This window comes from Nannospalax galili, unplaced genomic scaffold (assembly GCF_000622305.1).
Source record: "Nannospalax galili isolate Female #2095 unplaced genomic scaffold, S.galili_v1.0 scaffold664, whole genome shotgun sequence".
In the NCBI taxonomy this organism is placed as follows: Eukaryota; Metazoa; Chordata; class Mammalia; order Rodentia; family Spalacidae; genus Nannospalax; species Nannospalax galili.
Window position 1 is genome coordinate 488,109 of NW_008354274.1, and position 20,517 is coordinate 508,625.

Genomic DNA, 20,517 nt, shown 5'->3' on the forward strand with positions numbered 1-20,517 from the left:
CCGGCGGGGGGTTTCCCCCCCCCCCCCCCCCCCTTTTTTTTTTTTTTTTTTTTTTTTTTTTTTTTTTTTAGATCCAGCGAGAGGAACTTGAAAGGGGGGTTGTGTCATGTACCTTTTTCCAATCCCGGGCTGTATATGGAGATTTGGGATTCTTTAAACCGGCGCTACCTGGATTTTATTAAAAAGCGGGGAGCTGGGTGGGAGGAAAGCTGGCTTTTCCGGGGGCTGCGGGAGCCTGGCCTCGGGAGGGCGGAGGAGTTGGCGCGCTGTGCGCCAGGCCCGGGGAGCGGTTTTCTACCAAAAAAAGGAAAGGCGGGTAAAAAGTGTGAGGTTGCTGCGGGTGGCGGAGGGGATGGCGGGCAGTCCGGGCGCCTAGCCATCCCTGTCGAGTCCCTGTCGCCGGAGCCTGGAGCCCGGAGCCCCGCTGTGCCAGGTACGCAGCCGGCACCCTGATGCTGCCCAAACTTGTGCCGCGCACCCCTTGCCACCCCACTCCGCCTGCCCCCCGGGGGGACGTGGAGGGAGGCCCCCCGAAACCATCGGGGTCCCTCAGGAGAAAATCCGAGGTCAGGGATTGCGGGGAGAGGGTATCCTAGGAATGGACAGGACACAGCTCTGCGCCCCGCGCGCCCACCGGAACCCCCAGCCTGTTCCAGCCTGCAGTGCACGTCCCGGGGCGTCGGTTCCAGCCTGCAGTGCACGTCCCGGGGCGTCGGTTCCCTACTCCGTTCCCCGCCTGCGGTGGGCTAGCCTCTGGCTACGCCGAGACCATTTCGATTCTTGGGATTCTTGGCTGTTTTTAATTAAATGCCGGAATTCAGCCATTTTAACTGCATTTAAGAGAAGAAAAGTAGCGGGGAATGCAGTAGAGCCCCGCAGATGGCCACGCCAGCTTTCCTGCGGTGGCCCATGCTGCTCTATAGGGCTTCACTCCGACTTCCTTAAAGTGGGGTTGCCTGGGCACTGCCTTTCTTTTTATTAAAAGCTGTCTTAGAAGAATATTATCTTTAAAGTCATTGGGGGAATTCCTCGCCTCTTGGAGACAATGTATCCTGGGCTGTGGCGATCTTAGATTTTTTTCCAAAGTAAATGCGGATCTGGTAACCAGAGCCTGATGCGAGAGAGAGAGAGAGAGAGAGAGAGAGAGAGAGAGAGAGAGAGGTTTGAAACCAAAGCCACGTTAAATAGACATCCTTAGCAAAGTTGGGGCTAGGGAGACTTGGGGGTCTACAGCTCCGGGTCTCGGCGCAGGGCGGCCACCCCGGAGCTCGGTGGCTTCGGTTTGATCCCCGGCTGCAAATGCCCCGGGCCTCTCAGAGTCAGGCCCTGGGCGGGTGGATGGCCAGCGAGGAGGGGGGGGTGTTGTTCCAGCCGACCTCCTGCCCCCCACGGGAATGGGGCAAACGACAGATCTTTTAAACAAACAGCTTAAACTGGAACTACAGGGGATTTACCCAGTGCTGGGGGAGGCGCCCCTTTGCTGGCCCGCGCCGTTAAGGTTTTCTTTGTAGGTTATTTTGGGGGTGTGTGGGTCGCAAAGCTAGGGTAGAAGCGAGATCCTTGGAACCCCCTTTTTTCTTCGGTTGAGGGTTCCCAAATTCTCCGCAACAGGCCAAGTCCTCCGGCCTCGGGGTTCCCAGGCCCGGGAATTGGAAAATGAAACCAAATCTTGTTTTGAAGGATTCTTTTTTCCCAGTCCTCAGGCGAGAATGCCACGTCTCGGGGACGGGGACTCGGATTCTGCGACTCCCAGAGGCCCATCGGGGACTGCGGGAGGGGGTAGCGATCCTCCTTTAAAAACATCAATAAATCCGCTTTGTATCCCTACCTCGGTAAACAACCACAAAAAGCCCTCAAACGAACCACTCCATCCCCCCCGCCCCGGCTCTCAGGGCGATCCAAAACTCAGAAAAAAAGGGAGCCAAGGGCCCCCCAAAATGGTTAAATATTAAACTTTGTGAATCAGATAGTGGTATGGCGTTAGGGCTACATTTTGAACAACTCAAAAGGTTTCACAGTTTTAAACCCCGGAGCATGTGACGCCTGGGAAATAAAACACTCTTAGGTTTGTATTTAGCTGATCGGGCGCGGTCGGCCGAGTTTCTGGACGACTTACAGGCAGAGTCCGGGTTGGGACGCACCGCGCACCGGCCACTTTCCCAAGCCGGGGTCCCTGGAAAGCCTGAAGGCACGGGAAAAAACATGGATTTTTATATTTCACTGAAAAAGGGGGATACTCCCGATTTTATTTCTGGTCACCAGCTCGGCGATCCTTGACCCCGAAAGGCGAGGCGACTTTCTCAAACTTGTTTCTTTTTTCTTTTTGTTTCCTTTTCCCCTAATTCTGGGTCTTCCACGGCTGAACTTCTTGCCCGCCAAGACGCCGTGTGTCCCGGTTCCTGCATCTCTACCAGGCCGCCTGGAGGGGACTCACCTACCGCAGCTCGTGCGCCCAGGGTCGCGGGCCCATCGCTGAGCTCAAACCCCGCTGGCCACCGCCATGCACGCCGCGGAGCGCCCACCACCCAAGGTCACTAGGACTACATCGAGGCTGAACTTTTAAGTCCCACTGAAGGAGGCCGGCGGGCCGGGTGGGGAGGCTGACCGCGGCACGTCCGCGGAGGATGGATGGCCGAGACTTCGGGCCCCAGCGGTCCGTGCACGGCCCCCCGCCGCCGCTGCTGTCCGGCCTGGCCATGGACAGTCACCGTGTGGGCGCGGCCACTGCCGGACGTCTGTCCGCCTCGGGCTTACCGGGTCCGCTGCCGCCGGGGAAATACATGGCAGGTCTCAACCTCCACCCTCACCCGGGTAAGTATTGTGCACTGCGCTTGCACCCTCCTGCTTTGAGGGGATGGGGGATCCTGGGGAGGGAGACTCGGGGAGACTTCCGTGGCAGGAGCCGGGCTGCTGTGCCCTCTTCCAGCACGGTGCGCTGGAGGCTCAGCTCCCAGGACGAACACCCTGGTTCTTGTATCAGAGTCCCTTCTCGGAAGAGGGACTCTGAGCTGTCGTCCTGTCGCTTCAGATTGTCCCAACCCTCCGGAGACCCTAGCATCTGCACAATCAGAGCCACCCGGGGGTAATCCCACTCCGAGGGCCCAAAGCAGGAGGCCGGAGTTTGGGAAAAAAAAAAAAAAAAAAAATCTAGGCTAGAAAAGAGCATTATCACTCACCCCCTCGACCCTGTGAGACACGCTCCCCTAGGTCGGATCTTGGCTACCTCCGGTCCCTACGCCCGTGGGCCCAAGGTTCTTGTCCCCGCGTGGAACCGTGTTCCGGGTGTACTCAAGCCCGGGTATGTACGGAGGTTGGGGGGGCATGCAGGAGAATATGACCCCGGTTCTAGGAGCCTGGGAGTCCATGAACCTTCGGGATCTTCCTTTTTCCCCAAATGGTCATCTTAGCCCTGGGGACCCTGGTTATCTGGCAAATTTAGGACGCGTGGCGCCGCCGGGGTGGGTGCAACTGGCTACTCCGTAGCCACCTTTCAGGCGGCTGAGCCTGCAGGGGACACAGAGGTGGCGCTTCGGAGGTCACTGAGTAGGCCCGGGTGGCCTCCGCCATTTCCCGAGAGAGCTGGCCCAGAGCTGCCCCGGGAGGGAACAGATGGCCAAGCAGGGTCCGGCCATGCCGCGGCCACTGGCCTCCGAGAGCGGGAAGCCGGGAGACCAGCTGACCGGCCCGGCGGCCGCTCCTTGAACCTCGTCCCTCCTCCCCAGCCGCTCTACGCTCCTGCGCCTGGTTATAGGGGAAAAAAACAACATAACAAAACTCCAACGCTTCTTTAAAAAGGGGACTTTGTCGATTTCCCGGGGAGGAGCCCCAGATGGTCCCCTGTCCTTGGAACTAATGTTGGAAGGAGGCACCCCGGAGCCCCAGAGCCACCACTTCAGCTTTTCCTCTCGCTCGCCAGGGAGATCACGGCTGGCCTAATTCGTCTTTGCTTTTGATCCCCCCCCCACCCCCCCACCCCGCCTCTGGAACTTTTCAAGAACTGGGAGTCCAGGGCTCAGCGGGACAAAGGGCCTTTGTGAAGCGCCTGGCGGGGGAGGGGCGAGCGGAGATCCCCGCCGGCGGGGGCGCGGGGATCTGGGTCGCCTCCCCCCTTGTGTGTTGTGCCCCGTGGGAGATGGAGGCGCGTTCCGCAGGGGTGGGGGAAAGAATGTTGATGAGGCCAGGGATTCCTCCCAGAGTGGAGCACTGAGACGGAGGTGGGCCATCAGAGACACTAGCAAGGCAGGATTTAGGGTCAGCCTTGGGATACATTTGGTCCACATCCCTCACCCCACTGGTGATGTGCGTGTGTGAGTGTGTGTGTGTGTATATGTGTGTGTGTGCATTCGCGTATTTTGGGGGCCCTGAATTGGTTGGTCTGGCTGAGGTGGTGGCTAGTGAAGGTCTGGGAATCCATCTCGGGTGTTCCTGGCTGGCTGAGTCTTAGCTTGTCGCAAGCTCCGGGTCTGCCTGGGCCTGGCCGAGGCAGACTAACTGCACAGACAACCACTGCATGGATTGGCACCTCCAAATGCATAACCCGCCCTACCTTGCGTGGTTACTCCACCGCCCATGCCTAACCCCCCATTTGGTGTACGGGTGGTAGAGGCGCAGACTAGAAAATCCTACTTGAACCGACCCGGGAATCCTGTGCGGTGGCCCTCGGTGGCTGGAAGGCGTGGAGGAAATGGCGGGAAAGCCTCCAGCAGTCGCCTCGAGGAGGCCTTGTAACTGCAGAGGAAAGAGTGGGGGCCTGGGGCTGTACTGCTGTCGGCACTAACCCCTATCTGTCCCCACCTGCAGATGGGCCAGGGAGACTGGACCCCAAGTCAGCGCCCAGAGCTGAGACTGAACTTAATCCCATTAGGCACCAGGTGGGACTGTACCCCATTTTCCATTTAGAGCAACGCAGGATTAAAAATAAATTCCTAAGGCTTTCTTCCCGAACTGCTTGTGGGATGAAGGTGCTCGATTCCCTTTACACCCTGAACCTCTCTGTGTCCTTTCTCTGGCTGTCAGCTCTTTAGGTTTTGGCCAGAGTTATCAGTTCTATCTTATTTGTTTATTTTTGTATAAAAATTCAGAAAACGCAATTCACTGGGTTCACACAGCCCGGGAGCAAGAGGGTGTTTGTTACCTGCAAGTGCTGGTACCTGGGGCCTCCCAGCTTCTAGAATTGTCTACCAGACATGGGGAGCTGCCTGAGTAATCCTGGGGGTGTCTGCTGTGAGGGTCCCCTGGAGCCAAAGCTTTCTGTTCTGATGGGTTTGGCTAAGGGCTCTAGTCCTTTTCTCCTTAAAAGAGGGAAATAAAAAATAAATGGTGGCTCACATCTCCAATCTCAGAGCTCAGAGAGAGAGAGCTCAGAGAAAGAGATCCAGAGTTGAGGGCCAGCCTGGACTACTATACTAACTACTGCTTAAAACAAACAAACAAACAAACAAACAAACAAACAAACAAACAAACACAAAAAACAGGGCTGGAAAGATGGCTCAGGGGTTAAGAGCACTGTCTACTCTTACAAAGGACCTGGGTTGGATTCCCAGCACCCACATGGTGACTGACAACTGTCAGTAACTCCAGTCCCAGAGGATCCAATGCCCTCTTCAGGCACTGCGTGACAGGGGTACAGTTCACTTACATACATGTGGACAATACACTCATACACATAAAATAAAAATAATAATAAAAATATTAAAAACAAAACAAAGAACCCAGTTTGCATCAAAACTGCCGGGCGTGGTGGCAGACGGCTGCCTTTAATCCCAGCACTTGGGAGGCAGAGGCAGGCGGATCTCTGTGAGTTCAAGGCCAGCCTGGTCTACATAGTGAGTTCCAGGACAGCTGGGGCTACAAGGAGACCCTGTCTCAAAAAGACCAACCGCCCCCCAAACTAGCATTGTATCTTTTTTCCTTTTCCAATAATGTATTGCTAGAATTTGAGCAGAAATATTCACAGCCTGTCAGTAAAATGGACAAGCTGGCTGGTGTCTCTAGATGCTGGAGCTGGAATTGGGAGCCCTGGAAAGGATTTACATCTTGCAATTAAAGATCTATCAGCAAGATTTTGTACTTGGATATATAGTCTATGTACCTGCACACCCTGGGCTGAATGAGGGGAGGGACCCAGGGATCAGGAGAGCTGAGGCCCTGCACTTTGACCTAGCTGATGGACAAAAGGTAGCCAGGCTTGCACTCCATCTTCGGAATCTAGCCTGTCAGCCTGCTGGGATTGATTTAGAAAGATTAATCAGTGAGGACTAGCTGTGGACACATGGGGTTGAGATGATAAGGGAGATTTTTTTTTTTTTCCCCTTGAGACCTTCCTTTGGTCAGAAGGCAGCAAGGAAAGGCATGAGGAAGGTTCTGGAAACTGGAAGAGTTCATTGTATTCTCTGCCTCTAGCAGCTGCAGCTGTCACCTTTTTCTTTTTAATCATTACATTTTAAATTTATTTGTATATGTGTATGTGTGTGTGCACAGGAGCCTACAGAGATCAGAGGACAGCTTGTGGGAGTCTGTTCTCTCTTTCCACCATGAGAGTCCGGGGAATTGAACTCAGTTTGTCAGGCGTAGCCACAAGCCACTTTATCCTCTGAGTCATCTTGCTGGCTTGCCCTGTGATGGTTCTTTTACTTCTTCCTTCCTTCCTTCCTTCCCTCCTTCCCTCCTTCCTTCTTTCCTTCCTTCCTTCCTTCCTTCCTTCCTTCCTTCCTTCCTTCCCCCCCCACTTCCTTACTCGTTCATTCGCTTAGCAAATAATTTTCAAGTGCTTCCATCATGCCAGACACTGCACTCCCGACCTGGAACTGCTGTAGTAAACCAAACCTACAAGGGGGCTGCCCACGTCCTAGTGTGAGAGCTAGGCAAAAAACACACACATCAGGGGAGGAAATCAGTGTAGGTGGGGACACAGGCCATGTAGGAAATAAAGGTCTTTGGTCTCATCTAGTCCTTGGGGTGAGGGGCCAGGTCAGAGGGCTTGACCTCAGCCATCCCTAGAGTGAGTCTTTTTGTGTGTGTGGAGAGCAAATATGTTGACAGAATGCAGACGAGAGCTCCATGAGGTATTGGGGTCTGAGAACCCTGGGATCAGTCAGCCCCGTGGGAGACAGGCTATCTCTGAAGACCAGCAATGAAGCCTTGGAATTTTAAACAGCCATTTTACAAAGCTGGCTGGGTCTCTTGTGTGCAAGGCAGAGGTAGGCAGAGAATCGCTGCTGATGAAGAGACAACAGAGGAAAAAAAAAACCAGTAAGTAGTAGCTACAGGCAGTGTTCAACCTGAGATTGGATCTTGGTTTGGGGAAACAAACTGCTCCAAAGATCAAGGATGAAATTGGAATATGGACTGTAGATTAGCCGATAACTTGGAATCGATACTGTATTCCGGGAGGCTGCTAACTGCCTGGGTTGTATAAGATAACTGTTCTTTGGTTCTTTGGGAATGAGTAAGAGTACTGAAATATTTAGGGGCAAGCAACGCTGTGTCTAACACTGACTTGCAAATGTCTGGGGAAAGGGGGGGATATTTTTTATTTAGGTGGATGGATATGTTTGTGGGAGACAGGGATACAGTGAAGTCACATCAGATAACAGTGATGGGAAAGAGGTGTGAGTTAAAGGGGAGGGTTGGCAGGATGGCTCAGTGGGTAAACATGTTTGCTGCTAAGTCTGAGAACCTGAGTTCAAACCCTAGAACCCACATGGTAGAAGGAGAGAGCCAACTCCTGCAAGTTGTCCTCTGACCTCCAAATACACACACACACACACACACACACACACACACACACACAGACACACAACTAAATGTTTTAATAAAGAAGAAGAAAAAAAAGAAGCTGGTTGCTGGTCAGAAATTGGTAGACAAGAGGGCAGTGGAATGGCTGGTTTTAAGGAGCTGTGTTTTGAGAGTGATGGTGACCAGGAAGGGAGATGGAAGGTAGCAAGCATTCAGGATACCCTGTGGAAGTTGGGGAGATGGGGAGGTCAGACCTTGGGATTTGATCAGAGATGCTCACAGAGGACTAGAAGGAAAGGTTTCGGGAGAGGGTGGGATGATGAATTATTTTTTTCTGGAACTCACTGTGTGGACCCGGCTGGCCTGGATCTCAGAGCTCCACCTGCCTCTGCTTCCTGAGTGCTGGAATTAAAGGTGTGTGACATACACTGGGCTTTTTTGTTGTTGTTGGTTTTTTTGTTTGTTTTGTTTTTTATCATTTTTTGAACCAGGGTTTAATAGAATATAGCTCAGCCTGGGCTTAAACTCACTGTGTAGCTGAGGATCATTTGATCTGTGCTCTTCCCGCCTCAACCTTTGTAAGCTGGAATTACGGGAGTGTGTACCACACCCTGGTTGAGTGGGGCATTCTTATTTTTATTTTTATTGTATTTATGTTTATATATGTGTGTGTTTGAGTGCATGCCACATGTGTGCAAGTGTTCACTGAGGCCAGAAGAAGACGTCAGTCCCTTGGAGCTGGTAATTGTGAGCTGTCAGTTGGGTGCTGGGAACTGAAGTCCGGCCCTCTGGAAGAACAGAAAATGCTTTTAACCACTGAGCCATCTCTCAAGCCACCACTTTTTTTGAGGTTATTGAGACAGGATCCCATGTAGCTCAAATTCACTGTGTAGCTAAGGATGACCTTGAATTCACAAGCCTCCTGCCTCAGCCTTTGGAGTGTGCACCACAGCTGACTGGGAAGTGGCCAGTTAAGGATGTTCTTTTGTCTGGCCGGGCATGGTGGCGCACGCCTTTCATCCCAGCATTCCGGAGTCTGAGGCAGGGGAATCTCTGTGAGTTCAAGGCCAGCCTGGTCTACATACCATAGGGAGACCCTGTCTCAAAAGACTAAAAAAAGAGAAAGAAAGAAAGAAAGAAAGAAAGAAAGAAAGAAAGAAATTCTTGTCACCTTTCCTGGACGATTTGTTGTGTGATCTGCTTTTACTCCCACATCTAGACTCCAGCCCATCTTTGTAGCTAGAGGGGCTGGGGCTGTTAGCTCAGTTGAGTGCTTGCATAGCTTGCCCTAAACCCTTGGTTCCATCCCCAGCCCTGTATAAACTCAACGTGGTGGCACAATGCCTGTTGTCCCAGCGCCCTGGATGTGAAAACTGTTTGAGGCCAGCCTGTGAGACCTGAGACCCTGTCTCAAAAAATACAAAGCAAAACAAACGAAAACAGCTGGAGCTGGGCCTCTCTCAAGGCCTGTTGGAGCTCAGGCATTGAGCTTTATTTATATTTTTTGGCATTGCTGGAAATGAAACCCAGTGCCTTGTGATGCATAGGAGGCAACTGTTCTACCACCAAGTCACACCCATTGCCTAGGGAAGACCAAGGGTCCTTAGCAAACCTGCTGCCCATGGTGACCTGGCATCAACCTTTGGTGGAAGTCTAGGCCATCAAATCACAGCCACCAAAGCTTCCTGCTACTCATCCCTGACCATTGCATCTGAGGTCCTACGTGAGCCAGTGAAGCAAATGGACCCTTCGCTGGGCCTAGGGGTGACTGTAAGCCCAGAAGTCAGGAAGCTGAAGCAGGAGGACTGAAAGTGAGTCTGGGCTACAAGTGAGACCCTACCTAAATATATAAAGTAGAATTTGAGGATGCAGCTCAGTAGTGTAGAGTTCCTGCCTAGAATCTGCTGGCCAAGGAGGGGTTCAGGGTGTGGTTCAGCAGTAGAGCCTTGTCTAGAATTCCCAGTGATGGGCTGGGGTGTGGCCCAGTGGTAGGGCTCCTGCCTAAAATCTCTGGGGATGTGGTTCAGAGGATCACAGACCACACCCTCTTTAACATTTTTTTCTGAGCAAGTTGAAGTTCTGAACACATAATCTTCTGATAAGAAATTGCTCCTTATAGAGGCAGGCTGTTCCAGGGGCTAAGGTTTAATGTTTTCTTGACTACATTTACTGTGTGTATGTGTGTGGGTGGGCAGGTGCCATAGCACAAGTGTAGAGATCAGAGGACAATTTCTGGGAGTCAGTTTTCTCTTTCCACCATGTTGGCCCCAGGGATTGAACTCAGGTTGTCCAGGCTTGGCAGCAAGTTGCTTTTACCCTCTGAGCCATCACAGCAGGCGGAGCCAGAGATTTGTCTCCCTCTTCTGCTTATGATGATTCAATTTTCCCATCTACAAAGTGGTCCAATGAATGTTAAAGACTTCCTCACCTTGTGACATTTAAGGAGCAAGCTCAGGCCAGATACCTACCCAGGTACAGCCCTCTACCAAACTTACAGCAAAAGTGATTTGCTATAATTACAGAGATCATTAGCTGGTGACTCACAGATCCCTCAGGCTGGTCCTCTCCCAGGGCCTTTGGAATTCCCTTCTAAATCCCTTTGGCTGGAGTTCCTTCCTCAGCCTCTAGGGGCCTAACCTTTTCCCTTTCTTTGCTGCTGGGAGTGGAACCCAGGCCCTCTTCACATGTTTGCATTGAGTAATATTCCTAGGACATAATCATTTATTTAAAATTTTTTTGATTTATTTATTTCTATTTTTTGTGTTTTGCCTCCATGTAAGTGCACTCGTGTCATACAATGCCAATAGAGGGCAGAAGAGGTGTTGGATCCCTTGTAACTAGATTACTGATGATCCTAAGCCACCTTGTGGGTGCTGGGAACTGAATTAAGAGCCAGTGCTCTTAAAGCGCTAAACTACTTCTTCAGCCTTTCATTTGACCCTGTCTGACCTGAAACTCACTCTGTAGCTCAAACTGGCCTCACACTTGTTGTGTTCCTACTTCCTGAATGCTGAGTACTACAATTACAGATGAGCACCACTACATCTGTTCATTCATTCATTCATTCATTCATTCATTTTTGAAAAAAAAGGGTCAGAGTCACCCTGTAGCCCCAGCTGGCCTGGAACTTGCTATGTAAATCACACTGGCCTTGAACTCTCAGAGATCTGCCTGCCTCTGCCTCTGGAATGCTGGGATTAAAGTCATGCACCACCACATCTGGCTTTGCTTTAAATTTTTTTTTTTTTTTTGGTCTGTTTTGAGACAGGTTTTGAGACAGTGTCTCCTTATAACCCCAGCTGGCCTGGAACCCCCTATGTAGACCAGGCTGGCCTTGAACACCCAGAGATCTGCCTTCCTCTGCTGTGATTAAAGGCGTGTGCCACCATGCCCGGCTTGATTTAATTTTTAAGATTATTTGGCCAGGCATTTTGGCACTTACTTTTAATCCTAGCACTGGAAAGCAGAGGTAGACAGATCTGTGAGGTCGAAGAGGCCAGCCCGGTCTAGGTAGTGAGTTCTAGGCCAGCTAGGGCTACAGGGAGACTCTGTCTCAAAAAAAAAAAAAAAAAAAAAAAAAATACAATGGAGGGGCTAGAGAGACAACTCAGGTTAAGAGCACTGGCTGCTCTTGCAGAGGACCCATCAGTAATTCAGTTCCAGGGGAATCTAATGCCCTCTTCTAGCCTCCTTGGCATTGCACACATGTGGTGCACTTACATGCAGGCAAAGCGCTCATACACATGAAATAAAAATAAATATCTTTATAAAATGCACCGGAGTGTGATAGTAGTGCACTATGATTGTTTTGAGGAGTAAATGGTACAGATAAAGAATTTGGAGCTTTGTTCCTCATACAACAAGGATTTAGCAAATGTTTATTATCATGGTTATTACAACTATCACCTGTCCTGTATCTACTACAATACTCTTCTAATATGTATGAAATGCCATTTTGTTTCAGCCAATTTTAATACCACAGTTTTATAACTTCACATCTGAGCCAAGTGATGTCATAAAATTAACTTATTGTCTTGAGTTATTAATTGCTTCTTGTTTTATTTTTATGGTGGGTTTTTTGTTTTTTGGTCCTTTTGAGATAGGGCCTCCCTGTAGCCCCAGCTGGCCTGGAACTCACTATGTAGACCAGGTTGGCCTCGAACTCACAGAGATCCCTCTGACTCTACCTCCTGAGTGCTGGGACCAAAGATACACGCCACCACGCCCAGCTTATTTTTGTTTTTTTTATTTTATGTATATGAGTGTATTGCCTGCATGCATGTAAGCGTACCGATGTCGTACAGTGCCTTCGGAGGTCAGAAGAGAGCTCAGATCCCTCTGGAACTGGAGTTATGAACAGTTGTTAGCTGCCCTGTGGGTGCTAGGAATCGAACCTGGATCCTCTGCAAGAGCAGTCAGTGCTCTTAATTGCTGAGCCGTCTCTCCATCCCTGTCATTTTGATTCTTGATTTCTGTACATAACTTACATCCTGCCCAATTCCAAATGCTTAAAGTCTTTTTAGAGCCACACAAAAATTGAGAATGTGGCTGGTGAGACCCAGTGCCTGCTTCCTCCCTTTCTAGATGGGTGGATTGGGTATTTCTGCCTAACTGTCTTTCCGTTTTCTCTTTCCTAAAATGGCTGGTAACGGTCTCCTTTTGTGATTGTGTCAGGGAAAAATGAATTTAGGTGCGTAAGTACCTAGAGTGGTGCGTGGCTCAGAGACAAGCCTGTGCTATTATGGTTTTTCTTTTCCTTGTGGTTGTGAGATTCTGTGCAGAAGTCACTTGCTGTGGATTCCTTTTGTGTTTGCCTCCAAGGCCTCTCAGCCTTAGAATTCAAATCTCTCTGTCTGAAATTGCTTTGAGTGACTATTTTTATTCACATATTTTTCATTCCCAATAGTTTCTCTCCTGGGCTGATGAATACATTTTTTTTCTTCTCTCCTGACCTCTCCTCTCCTGTCCTTCCCGCCTCTCCTGTCCATTCCCTTTCTTTCTTTCTTTCTTTTTTTTTTTTTTTCAGGGTCTTGCTGTAACCCCAGCTAGCTGGGCCTCCAACTAACTCACTATGTAGACCAGGCTGGCCTCGATCTCACAGAGATCCTTCTGCCTCAAGTGCTGGGATTAATGGTGTGTGCTGCTTTGCCCAACTTTAATTTTAATTTTTTTAAGAGTTTGTTTATTCTAATTTATATGTGTATGTCTAATTTTATGTGTATGAATATTTTGCCTGCTTGTGTTTAAGTTCACCCATGTCATGAAGTGTCTGTAGAGGCCAAAGGAGGGCATCAGATCTCCTGGAACTGGAGTTATGGATGGTTGTTAGCTGTCATGTGGGTGCTGGGAATGGAATCCAGGTCCTCTGCAAAAGCAGTCAGTGCTTTTAACCGCTGAGCCATTTCTCCAGCCCCTAATTTTAATTTTCAATTTCCTTTTTGTCTTTTGAGACAGGATTAAAGGCGTGTACCACCATACCAGACTCTTTAATTTGTAATTTTATGTGTATGAGTGTTTTGCCTGCATGTATGTTAAGTGTAGCACATGCTTGCAGTGCCCACAGAAGCCAGAGAGGGCATGGAATCTCCTGAAATTGGAGTTCCAGAAGGTAATGAGCTGCCATGTGGGTGCTGGATCATCTGCAAGAGCAGCCAGTGATAAAACTGAGTCATCTCTCCAGCCCTGAACTTAAACTTCTTATCTTCCTGCCCCTACCTTCCAAGTGCTGGGATTATAGGTCTGTACCACCTTTCCCTGTTTTCCACAGTGCTGGGGATGGAACCCAGGGCTTTATGAGTGTTACGTAAGCACTCTACCCACTGAGCTCTAATATATATTAACATATTTAATATATGTATATATTGACTATTTTAACATTTATTATTATAGATGTATATTATAAACATTTATATGCTTTTTTTTTTTGGTCTTTTTGAGACAGGGTCTCCCTGTAGCCCCAGCTAGCCTGGAACACACTGTGTAGACCAGGCTGGCCTTGAACTCACAGAGGGCTGCTTGCCTCTGCCTCCCAAGTGCTGGGATTAAAAGTGTGCACCATCAGGCCTGGTGACATCTATATGATATTAATATATGTTAAATAAACAATATATAAAATCTGCATTTTCATATGATATGAATCTGTGTGAGTGCGTGCGTGCGTGTGTGCGTGCGTGCGTGTGTGCATGTGTGTTCCTTTCTTCATGCACTGTGTGTCTTCTGGTCTTTTTTCCTCCTTTGTCTTCCCATCTGGAGATGTGTGATATCTGTCAACTCTCAGCAGTCTTTCTCTTTTTTTTTTTGGTCTTTTTTTTTTCTTTTTTAAAATTTTATTTATTATTTTTTTATTTTATGTGTATGCATGTATTGCCTGCATGTAGGTAAGTGCACCCATGTCATGCAGTGCCCTCAGAGGTCAGAAGAGGCTGTCGGATCCCTTGGGACTGGTGTTATGGACAGTTGTTAGCTGCCATGTGGGTGCTGGGATTCAAACCCAGGTCTTCTGCAAGAACAACCAGTGTTCTTAACTGCTGAGCCATCTCTCTAGCCCCTTTTTTTGGTCTTTTTTGAGACAGGGTCAGGAGGTTTCTCATATTTTAAGAAGGAGAGAAGTACTATATCTCATCCCAGCACTTGGGAGTGGGGTGGGGAGGCAGGAGCAGGAGGATCAAGAATTCTAGGCTAGCCTTAGGGAGTCTAAGGTCAGCCTGGGCTACATGAGAACTTTTCTCAAAAAACAAACACATGAGCACTCAGGAGGCAGAAGCAGTCAGGTTTTTGTGAGTTCAGGTCCAACCTGGTTTACAGAGTGAGTGTTATTGTCAGTCAGGGATACATAGTAAGACTCTGTCTCCAAAAAACAAAACTAAAAACAAACCAAAACGCATGCCCGCATGCTTTCAGAGTATGCAGTGTGCAGAATACTTGTAGCTTAAGCATGAGGACCTGAGTTCAGCACTTAGCCTAAAAAGCTGGGCATGGATGGCTGTGTGCAACTGTTCTGCCACTGAAATGCTGTGGGGGCAGAGCCAGGAGAATGGCTGGGACTGCTGGCTCCCAGCTTGGCTCCAAGTTCAGTGAGAAACCCGTCCCAAGGAGCCAGGCAGAGCATGGTAGAGCAGGACACCTGACCTCCTCCTCTGGCCTCTGTGTGCAGGCAAACACAGTAACAAGCTGGTAGGCTCCTTGGTTGCTGCTGTGCGACTTGTAGCTTGTTTATCTCTATTAAGGTTCTTTTAAATTTGTTCGTTTTGTCTTTCCCTGTTGATTACTTTTTGAGACAGTGGTATGCTGTACACCTGACCTTGAAGTCTTAATTATCCTTCTCCCTTAGCCCTTAGTGCTGAGATTACAGGGCCAGGAGATTCCACAAGGCCAAACCTTTGATACTTTCTGATCTTGTATGTGTCCTTAGCAAGAACATTCCAGCTTCCTAGGGCCTTGGGTTCCCACCTTGCTGTCCTTCCCAGAGCTGGGGTGGGCACCTGTAATTCCACCCCTGAGAATCCCACCTTTTAAGCCATTAGTTAACCAATCATTGTTATTATTATTTGAGACTGGACCTCTTTGTAACCTAGACTAGCCTCAAGTCCCCCATATAGGTCTATGTAGGTGAGGCTGACCTTGAACGCTTAAATTTTTTTATGTGTATGAGTGCTTTGCCTTCCATGTATGTAAGTGCACCCGTGCCTGAAATAGGACTGGAGTTGTGGACCATTGTGTGCAGCCAGTGCTCTTAACTGCTGAACTCTCTCTCCAGCCCTGGCCTTGAACTCTCAATCTTCCTGCCTTTATCTGTAACAACAACCCCCCCCCCCCCCACGCTCGGTCTTTTTGAGACAGGATCCCCCTGTAGCCCCAGCTGTCCTTAAACTCCCTGTGTAGACCAGGCTGGCCTTGAACTCACAGAGATGTGCCTGCCTCTGCCTCCCGAGTGCTGGGATTAAAGTCGTGCGCCACCACGCCTGGCTAAAAAAATATTTATTATTTTTGTTTTATGTGTATGAGTGTTGCCTGCATGTCTGTGAGTGCACCCGTGTTGTGCAATGCCGCGGAGGTGAGAAGAGGGCTTCGGATTCCCCTGGAACTGGAGTTAAGGACTGTTTGTAGCCTCCATATGGGTGCTGGGAATCGAACCAGGGTTCTTCGCAAGAGCAGTCAGTGCTCTTAACCGCTGAGCCATCTCTCCAGCCCATGTAATTTTTATTTCTCATGCCTCAGCTTCAAGGGGAGCTGGGAATAGTGCACCCCTTATCTCCTCATACCCACTCTGGTAAATTTCTGGCTTTTGTGACTTCATCTTTGTCAAGCTTATAGGAGGCTAGACATTCTTCTGTGGGTGAAAACAACGCCATAGGTTTGGACAGTGGTAGAAAGCACATGCTAGGCCCTGGATTCCATCCCTAGCCCTGGATAAAAAACAACCAAAGCTGTATTAAAGTCAGCTGTGGTCTTGTGTGCCTCCCTGCCCATTGGCTGCTAGAGGTGTCAGGGGCCTCCGGGTTTGGACTACTGGGAAGGTTTTTTTTTTTTTTTTGGTCTTTTTGAGACAGGGTCTCCCTGTAGCTCCAGGTGCCTGGAACTCTGTAGACCAGGCCGGCCTCGAACGCACAGAGGATCCGCCTGCCTCTGCCTCCAGAGCTCTGGGATTAAAGGCATGCACCACCACGCCCACCCTGCAGGAAGGTTTTTGTTTTATTTGTGATCTTTTGTTTTGGGACAGGCTTTCACTTTGTAGCAGACAGGCCCGAGATCCTCCTGCCTCAGCTTTCTACATTCTGGGATTATGGGCATTAGACACCACACCTGGCTAGGTCTTTTTTCTTTTTAGATGCTAAAGCTAGCGTCCAGGAACCCAGCACTTCTACCACTGAGCCACATCTCTAGCCCTTTTTGTTTGTTGGGTTATTTCTTCATTCATTTATTGTTTATTTGTGTAGAGACAGTGTTATGTGCCCTAGGCTGGCCTGGAGCTCTGTGGTGTAGCTGAAGATGATCCTGGACTTCCTACCTTCACTTTTGGAGTGCTGGGATCACAGGTGTGCACCACCAAGTCTGGTTTATGGGGTGCTGGGATCCAGAGCCAACCCAGGGTTTAGCAGACGACAGCCAGACAAGCATTCTATCAATGGAGCTACACCCCCAGCCTTTGTGTGTGTGTGTGTGAGTGCATACATATAATGCAGTGTGCCCTGCCTGCTCCATCACTCTCTTGCCTTACTTCCTTGAGACGCAGCTCTCACAGAACCTGGCCAGCAAGCCCCAGGCATCCTCTAACCTTCCAGTCCCAGCACGAGGATCACACACACATACACACACGCAGGCACGCATGCACGCACACAGTCACAACACACAGTCACTCATACACACTCCCAGATGTTTGTGTTTTTTTGGTGGGTGCTGAGAGTTCCATCTTGAGTTCTCCTGCTTTTAAAGCACCTCAGCCATTTTTTTTTCCCCCCCCATTTTTTGAGACAGGGTCTCTCTAGCCCCACTGGGCCTGCAACTCACAGAGATCCACATGCCTTTGCCTCCTGAGTGCTGGAATTAAAGGCATGTGTGCTTATTTTTCTTTTCTTTTATTTATTTTTTATGTGTATGTTTTGCCTAAATGTATGGATGTAAGTGCAATGCCTGCAGACCAGAAGAGGGAGTCGGATCCCCTAGAACTGTAGTTGTTAGTTGCCATGTGGGTGCTGGGAATTGAACCTGGGTCCTTTGCAAGAGCAACCAATGCTTTTAACCACTGAGCCATTTTTCCATCTTTCTCTCTCTCTCTCTCTCTCTGATGATACAGGGTCTCACTATGTAGCCTTGGCTGGCCTTGAACTCACAGAGATCCACTGCTTCAGCTTTCAGAGTGTTTGTGTTCATGTGTATGTATATATATATATATATGTATAAATGTGCTGTGCGCTCTGGTGCATATGTGGAGGTCACAGGACAACTTGAGGGAGTGGGTTTTTCCAACCACGTGGATTCCTGGGATCAAAATCTGGTCATCAGGCTTGGTAGCTTGGTAGCATGCGCCTTTACCTACTGATCTATTTCACTGGCCCACAGAAGGAATTTCTAAGTATAAAACTTTGCTGTGACTTCAAGGGTTCAGATCTTACCTCATTTCCGGTGGGTAGGCCTGAAGTCCCATTCTGGCCGCTCCCAGCTTTGGCCGAGCTGTGCCTGGAGGTTTTTTGGTCTCTACCTCTTCTTCCTCTTTTCTGGCTGCTGTGATCCTTAGGGGATAAATTCTTTCTATAAGGAAGTCCTGCTGTAATTGCTTTATAATGGTGACCTGTCTGGAGCCCTTGGGGCCCAGGCTGGTTGGACCTTTTTGCATATCATTAGCTGAGTTGATCTTGAGCCCTCCCTGGGAGCCTAAGGAATTTTTCTTATTTAAATCGTGTGTGACTACTTTGTGGGGTATTGCGTCTGGCAAGACAAAGGAGGTGCACCGCAGGGCAGGTATCCTGATAGTGCAGGTGGGGAGGGCCTGATATTTGACTGGGAGGTGTCCTGCTGGCCTTGTGGTTTGGGGTGAGCCGGAACTTGGGGCGCTGCTAAAAGGTATACTTGGAGGTCCGCTTACCTCCTGGGTAGGAGACTCCTGGGGGGTGGAGGGTCAAGAAGGGAGATTGGAACTTGCTATTGTAGGGACTGCACTGTAGCAGCGGGTGAGGTCCGGAGGCTGGGCCTGGGCTCCTTCTCCCTCAGGCCAGCCCCTAGGTCCTTTTCCTGTGGTGGGGCTGGTTTGCTAGGCTGCCTTTTGCCCGCATCTGGGAGGGTCCTTTCAAGCTACCTCTTTCAGCCACCATGGGAGCTCAGAGGAGGTGGCCGCAGCCACAGGTCCCCAGCTTCCTTGCCAAGAATGTACAGAGAGACCCTCCCCACTTGCTGGCCCAGGATTCTCTTTTATCACCTGAAAGAGGTGAGTATCAGAAAATCAGGGACTACTGAGGTGTATGGGATCTTTTATACTAGGGGGAAGGCACAGAGAAGTTGGGTCGTCCTTCCCGGGCGCGCGTGCCTGTGCGTGCGTGCGTGCGTGCGTGCGTGTGTGTGTGTGTGTGAGCAAGTGCCTCCAAAAAACCAAGCCAGAATGTTTGAGGAATTTTCTCCTGAACTCACCTAAAAAACCCTTATATTGTATTTATTTATTTGTGTGTAATTGGGTGGGCGCTTGCCAAGAAGGTAGGAGGACAATGTATGGGAGTTGGTTCTCTTTCCACCGTAGGATCAAGGGATCAAACTTGGTTTCAGGCTTGTGTGGCAAGCGTGTCTCACCCACTGAGCCGTCTCACTGGCCCTGGCTTCCCTCTTATTTATTTCCTTGCTTTGATTTTCCTAAATTATAAAACACCCCAGGCTTCTGTTCTGTTAATTATTGTCCCCCCACCCCGCTGTACCCCCCCTTCCCTTGGCCTGCTTCCTCTTGTCCTCAGCCCTGTTCCCTTTGACTCCCTCACTGGGATTCAACCTGAGGCCTTTACGACAGGGTCTCCTTTAAGTTGTCCAGGCTGGCCTTGAACACACTCTACAGCCCTGGCCCGCTTTTGAACTTGTGATCCTCCTGCTTCAGCCTCCCAAGTACTACGTAACAAGCTGGTGCCTAACTTTCCCTCCTCCCTTCCTTCCTCCCTTCCTCCCTCTCTTCCTTTAAATTTCCTTTTCTTTTTTAAAAATATTTTATTTACTATTTTTAATTTTCTGTGTATGTTTTGCTTGCATGCATGTAAGTGCACCACCATGTGTGTGCAGTGCCCCCGGAGGCCAGGGGAGGGTGTTGGGTCCCCTAGAACTGGAGTTATGGACAGTTGTTAGCTACCATGTAGATGCTGGGAACTGAATCTGGGTCCTCTGCAAGAGTGGCCCGTGCACTTAACTGCTGAGTCATCTCTCCAGCCCCAATTGCTCAGTTAAGTGTGTTCTCTAGGACTTTTCATTTTCTTTCTTTTTTTTTTTAAATTTTATTTTATTATTTTTATTTTACGTATATGCATGTATTGCCTGCATGTAGGTAAGTGCACTCGTGTCGTGCAATGCTGGCAAAGGACAGAAGAGGATGTTGGATCCCCTGGAACTGGAGTTATGGACAGTTGGTAGCTGCCATGTGGCTGCTAGGAACTGAACCAGGTCCCTGCAAGAACAGTCAGTGTTCTTAGCCGCTGAGCCATTTCTCCAGCTCCAAACTTTTTCATTTTCTTAAACTGGTACTTCGTCCTCATTAAACACTAACCTCAATCCTTCCTTTTCCAGCCCCTGGGAACCACCTTTCAACTTTCTGTTTCATTGAATTTGATATTTCTGGGTCCCTCATAACTATGTGTGTGTTGGAGCAGGTAGCATACATCCTTATTTAAGGCAGAAGAATATTCCATTTTGCTAATGGGCCAACATTTGTTTATGCACTCATCCATGGATGGACGGGTTATTTCCAGTTTTGGGCTATTTGAGAATATTGGGTGCACTTGGGTGTGCAGATAATTGTTCAGATCCCTCCCAAGTGCAGGGATTACAGTCCTGAGTCTCCAAACCTAATTTACATTTATTTCCCCTGAGCCCAGGCTGGCTGTGTCACCAAGGATGACTTTGTGATGGATCCTCCTGTCTCCACCTCCCAAGTGCTGGGCATGGGCCTTGCCTGGCATTGATTCTAATTTATTTATTTATTTATTTAGTCTTTGAGATGGTCTCCCTGTAGCTCCAGCTGTCCTGGAACTCACTATGTAGACCAGGCTGGCCTTGAACTCACAGAGATCCTCCTGCCTCTGCCTCCTGAGTGCTGGG

General features: G+C 49.4%; 1 protein-coding gene across 7 annotated transcripts in view; it reads left to right on the plus strand.

Moving 5' to 3' along the window:
• The window catches only part of Tnrc18 (trinucleotide repeat containing 18), a 112,402-nt gene that overhangs the window by 1,768 nt on the left and 90,117 nt on the right, over nt 1-20,517 (plus strand). For 3 of the 7 annotated variants that reach the window (XM_008851374.3, XM_017802780.2, XM_029555132.1), the window contains exons 1-2: nt 90-433; nt 2,381-2,811. In XM_008851374.3, coding sequence (XP_008849596.1) covers nt 2,625-2,811 — 187 coding nt within the window. In that variant the 5' untranslated portion in view covers nt 90-433; nt 2,381-2,624. Of the gene's footprint in view, nt 1-85; nt 434-2,380; nt 2,812-20,517 lie in introns of those variants that run through there. The other 4 variants (XM_017802781.2, XM_008851375.3, XM_029555133.1 and 1 more) reach the window with 3 other exon arrangements.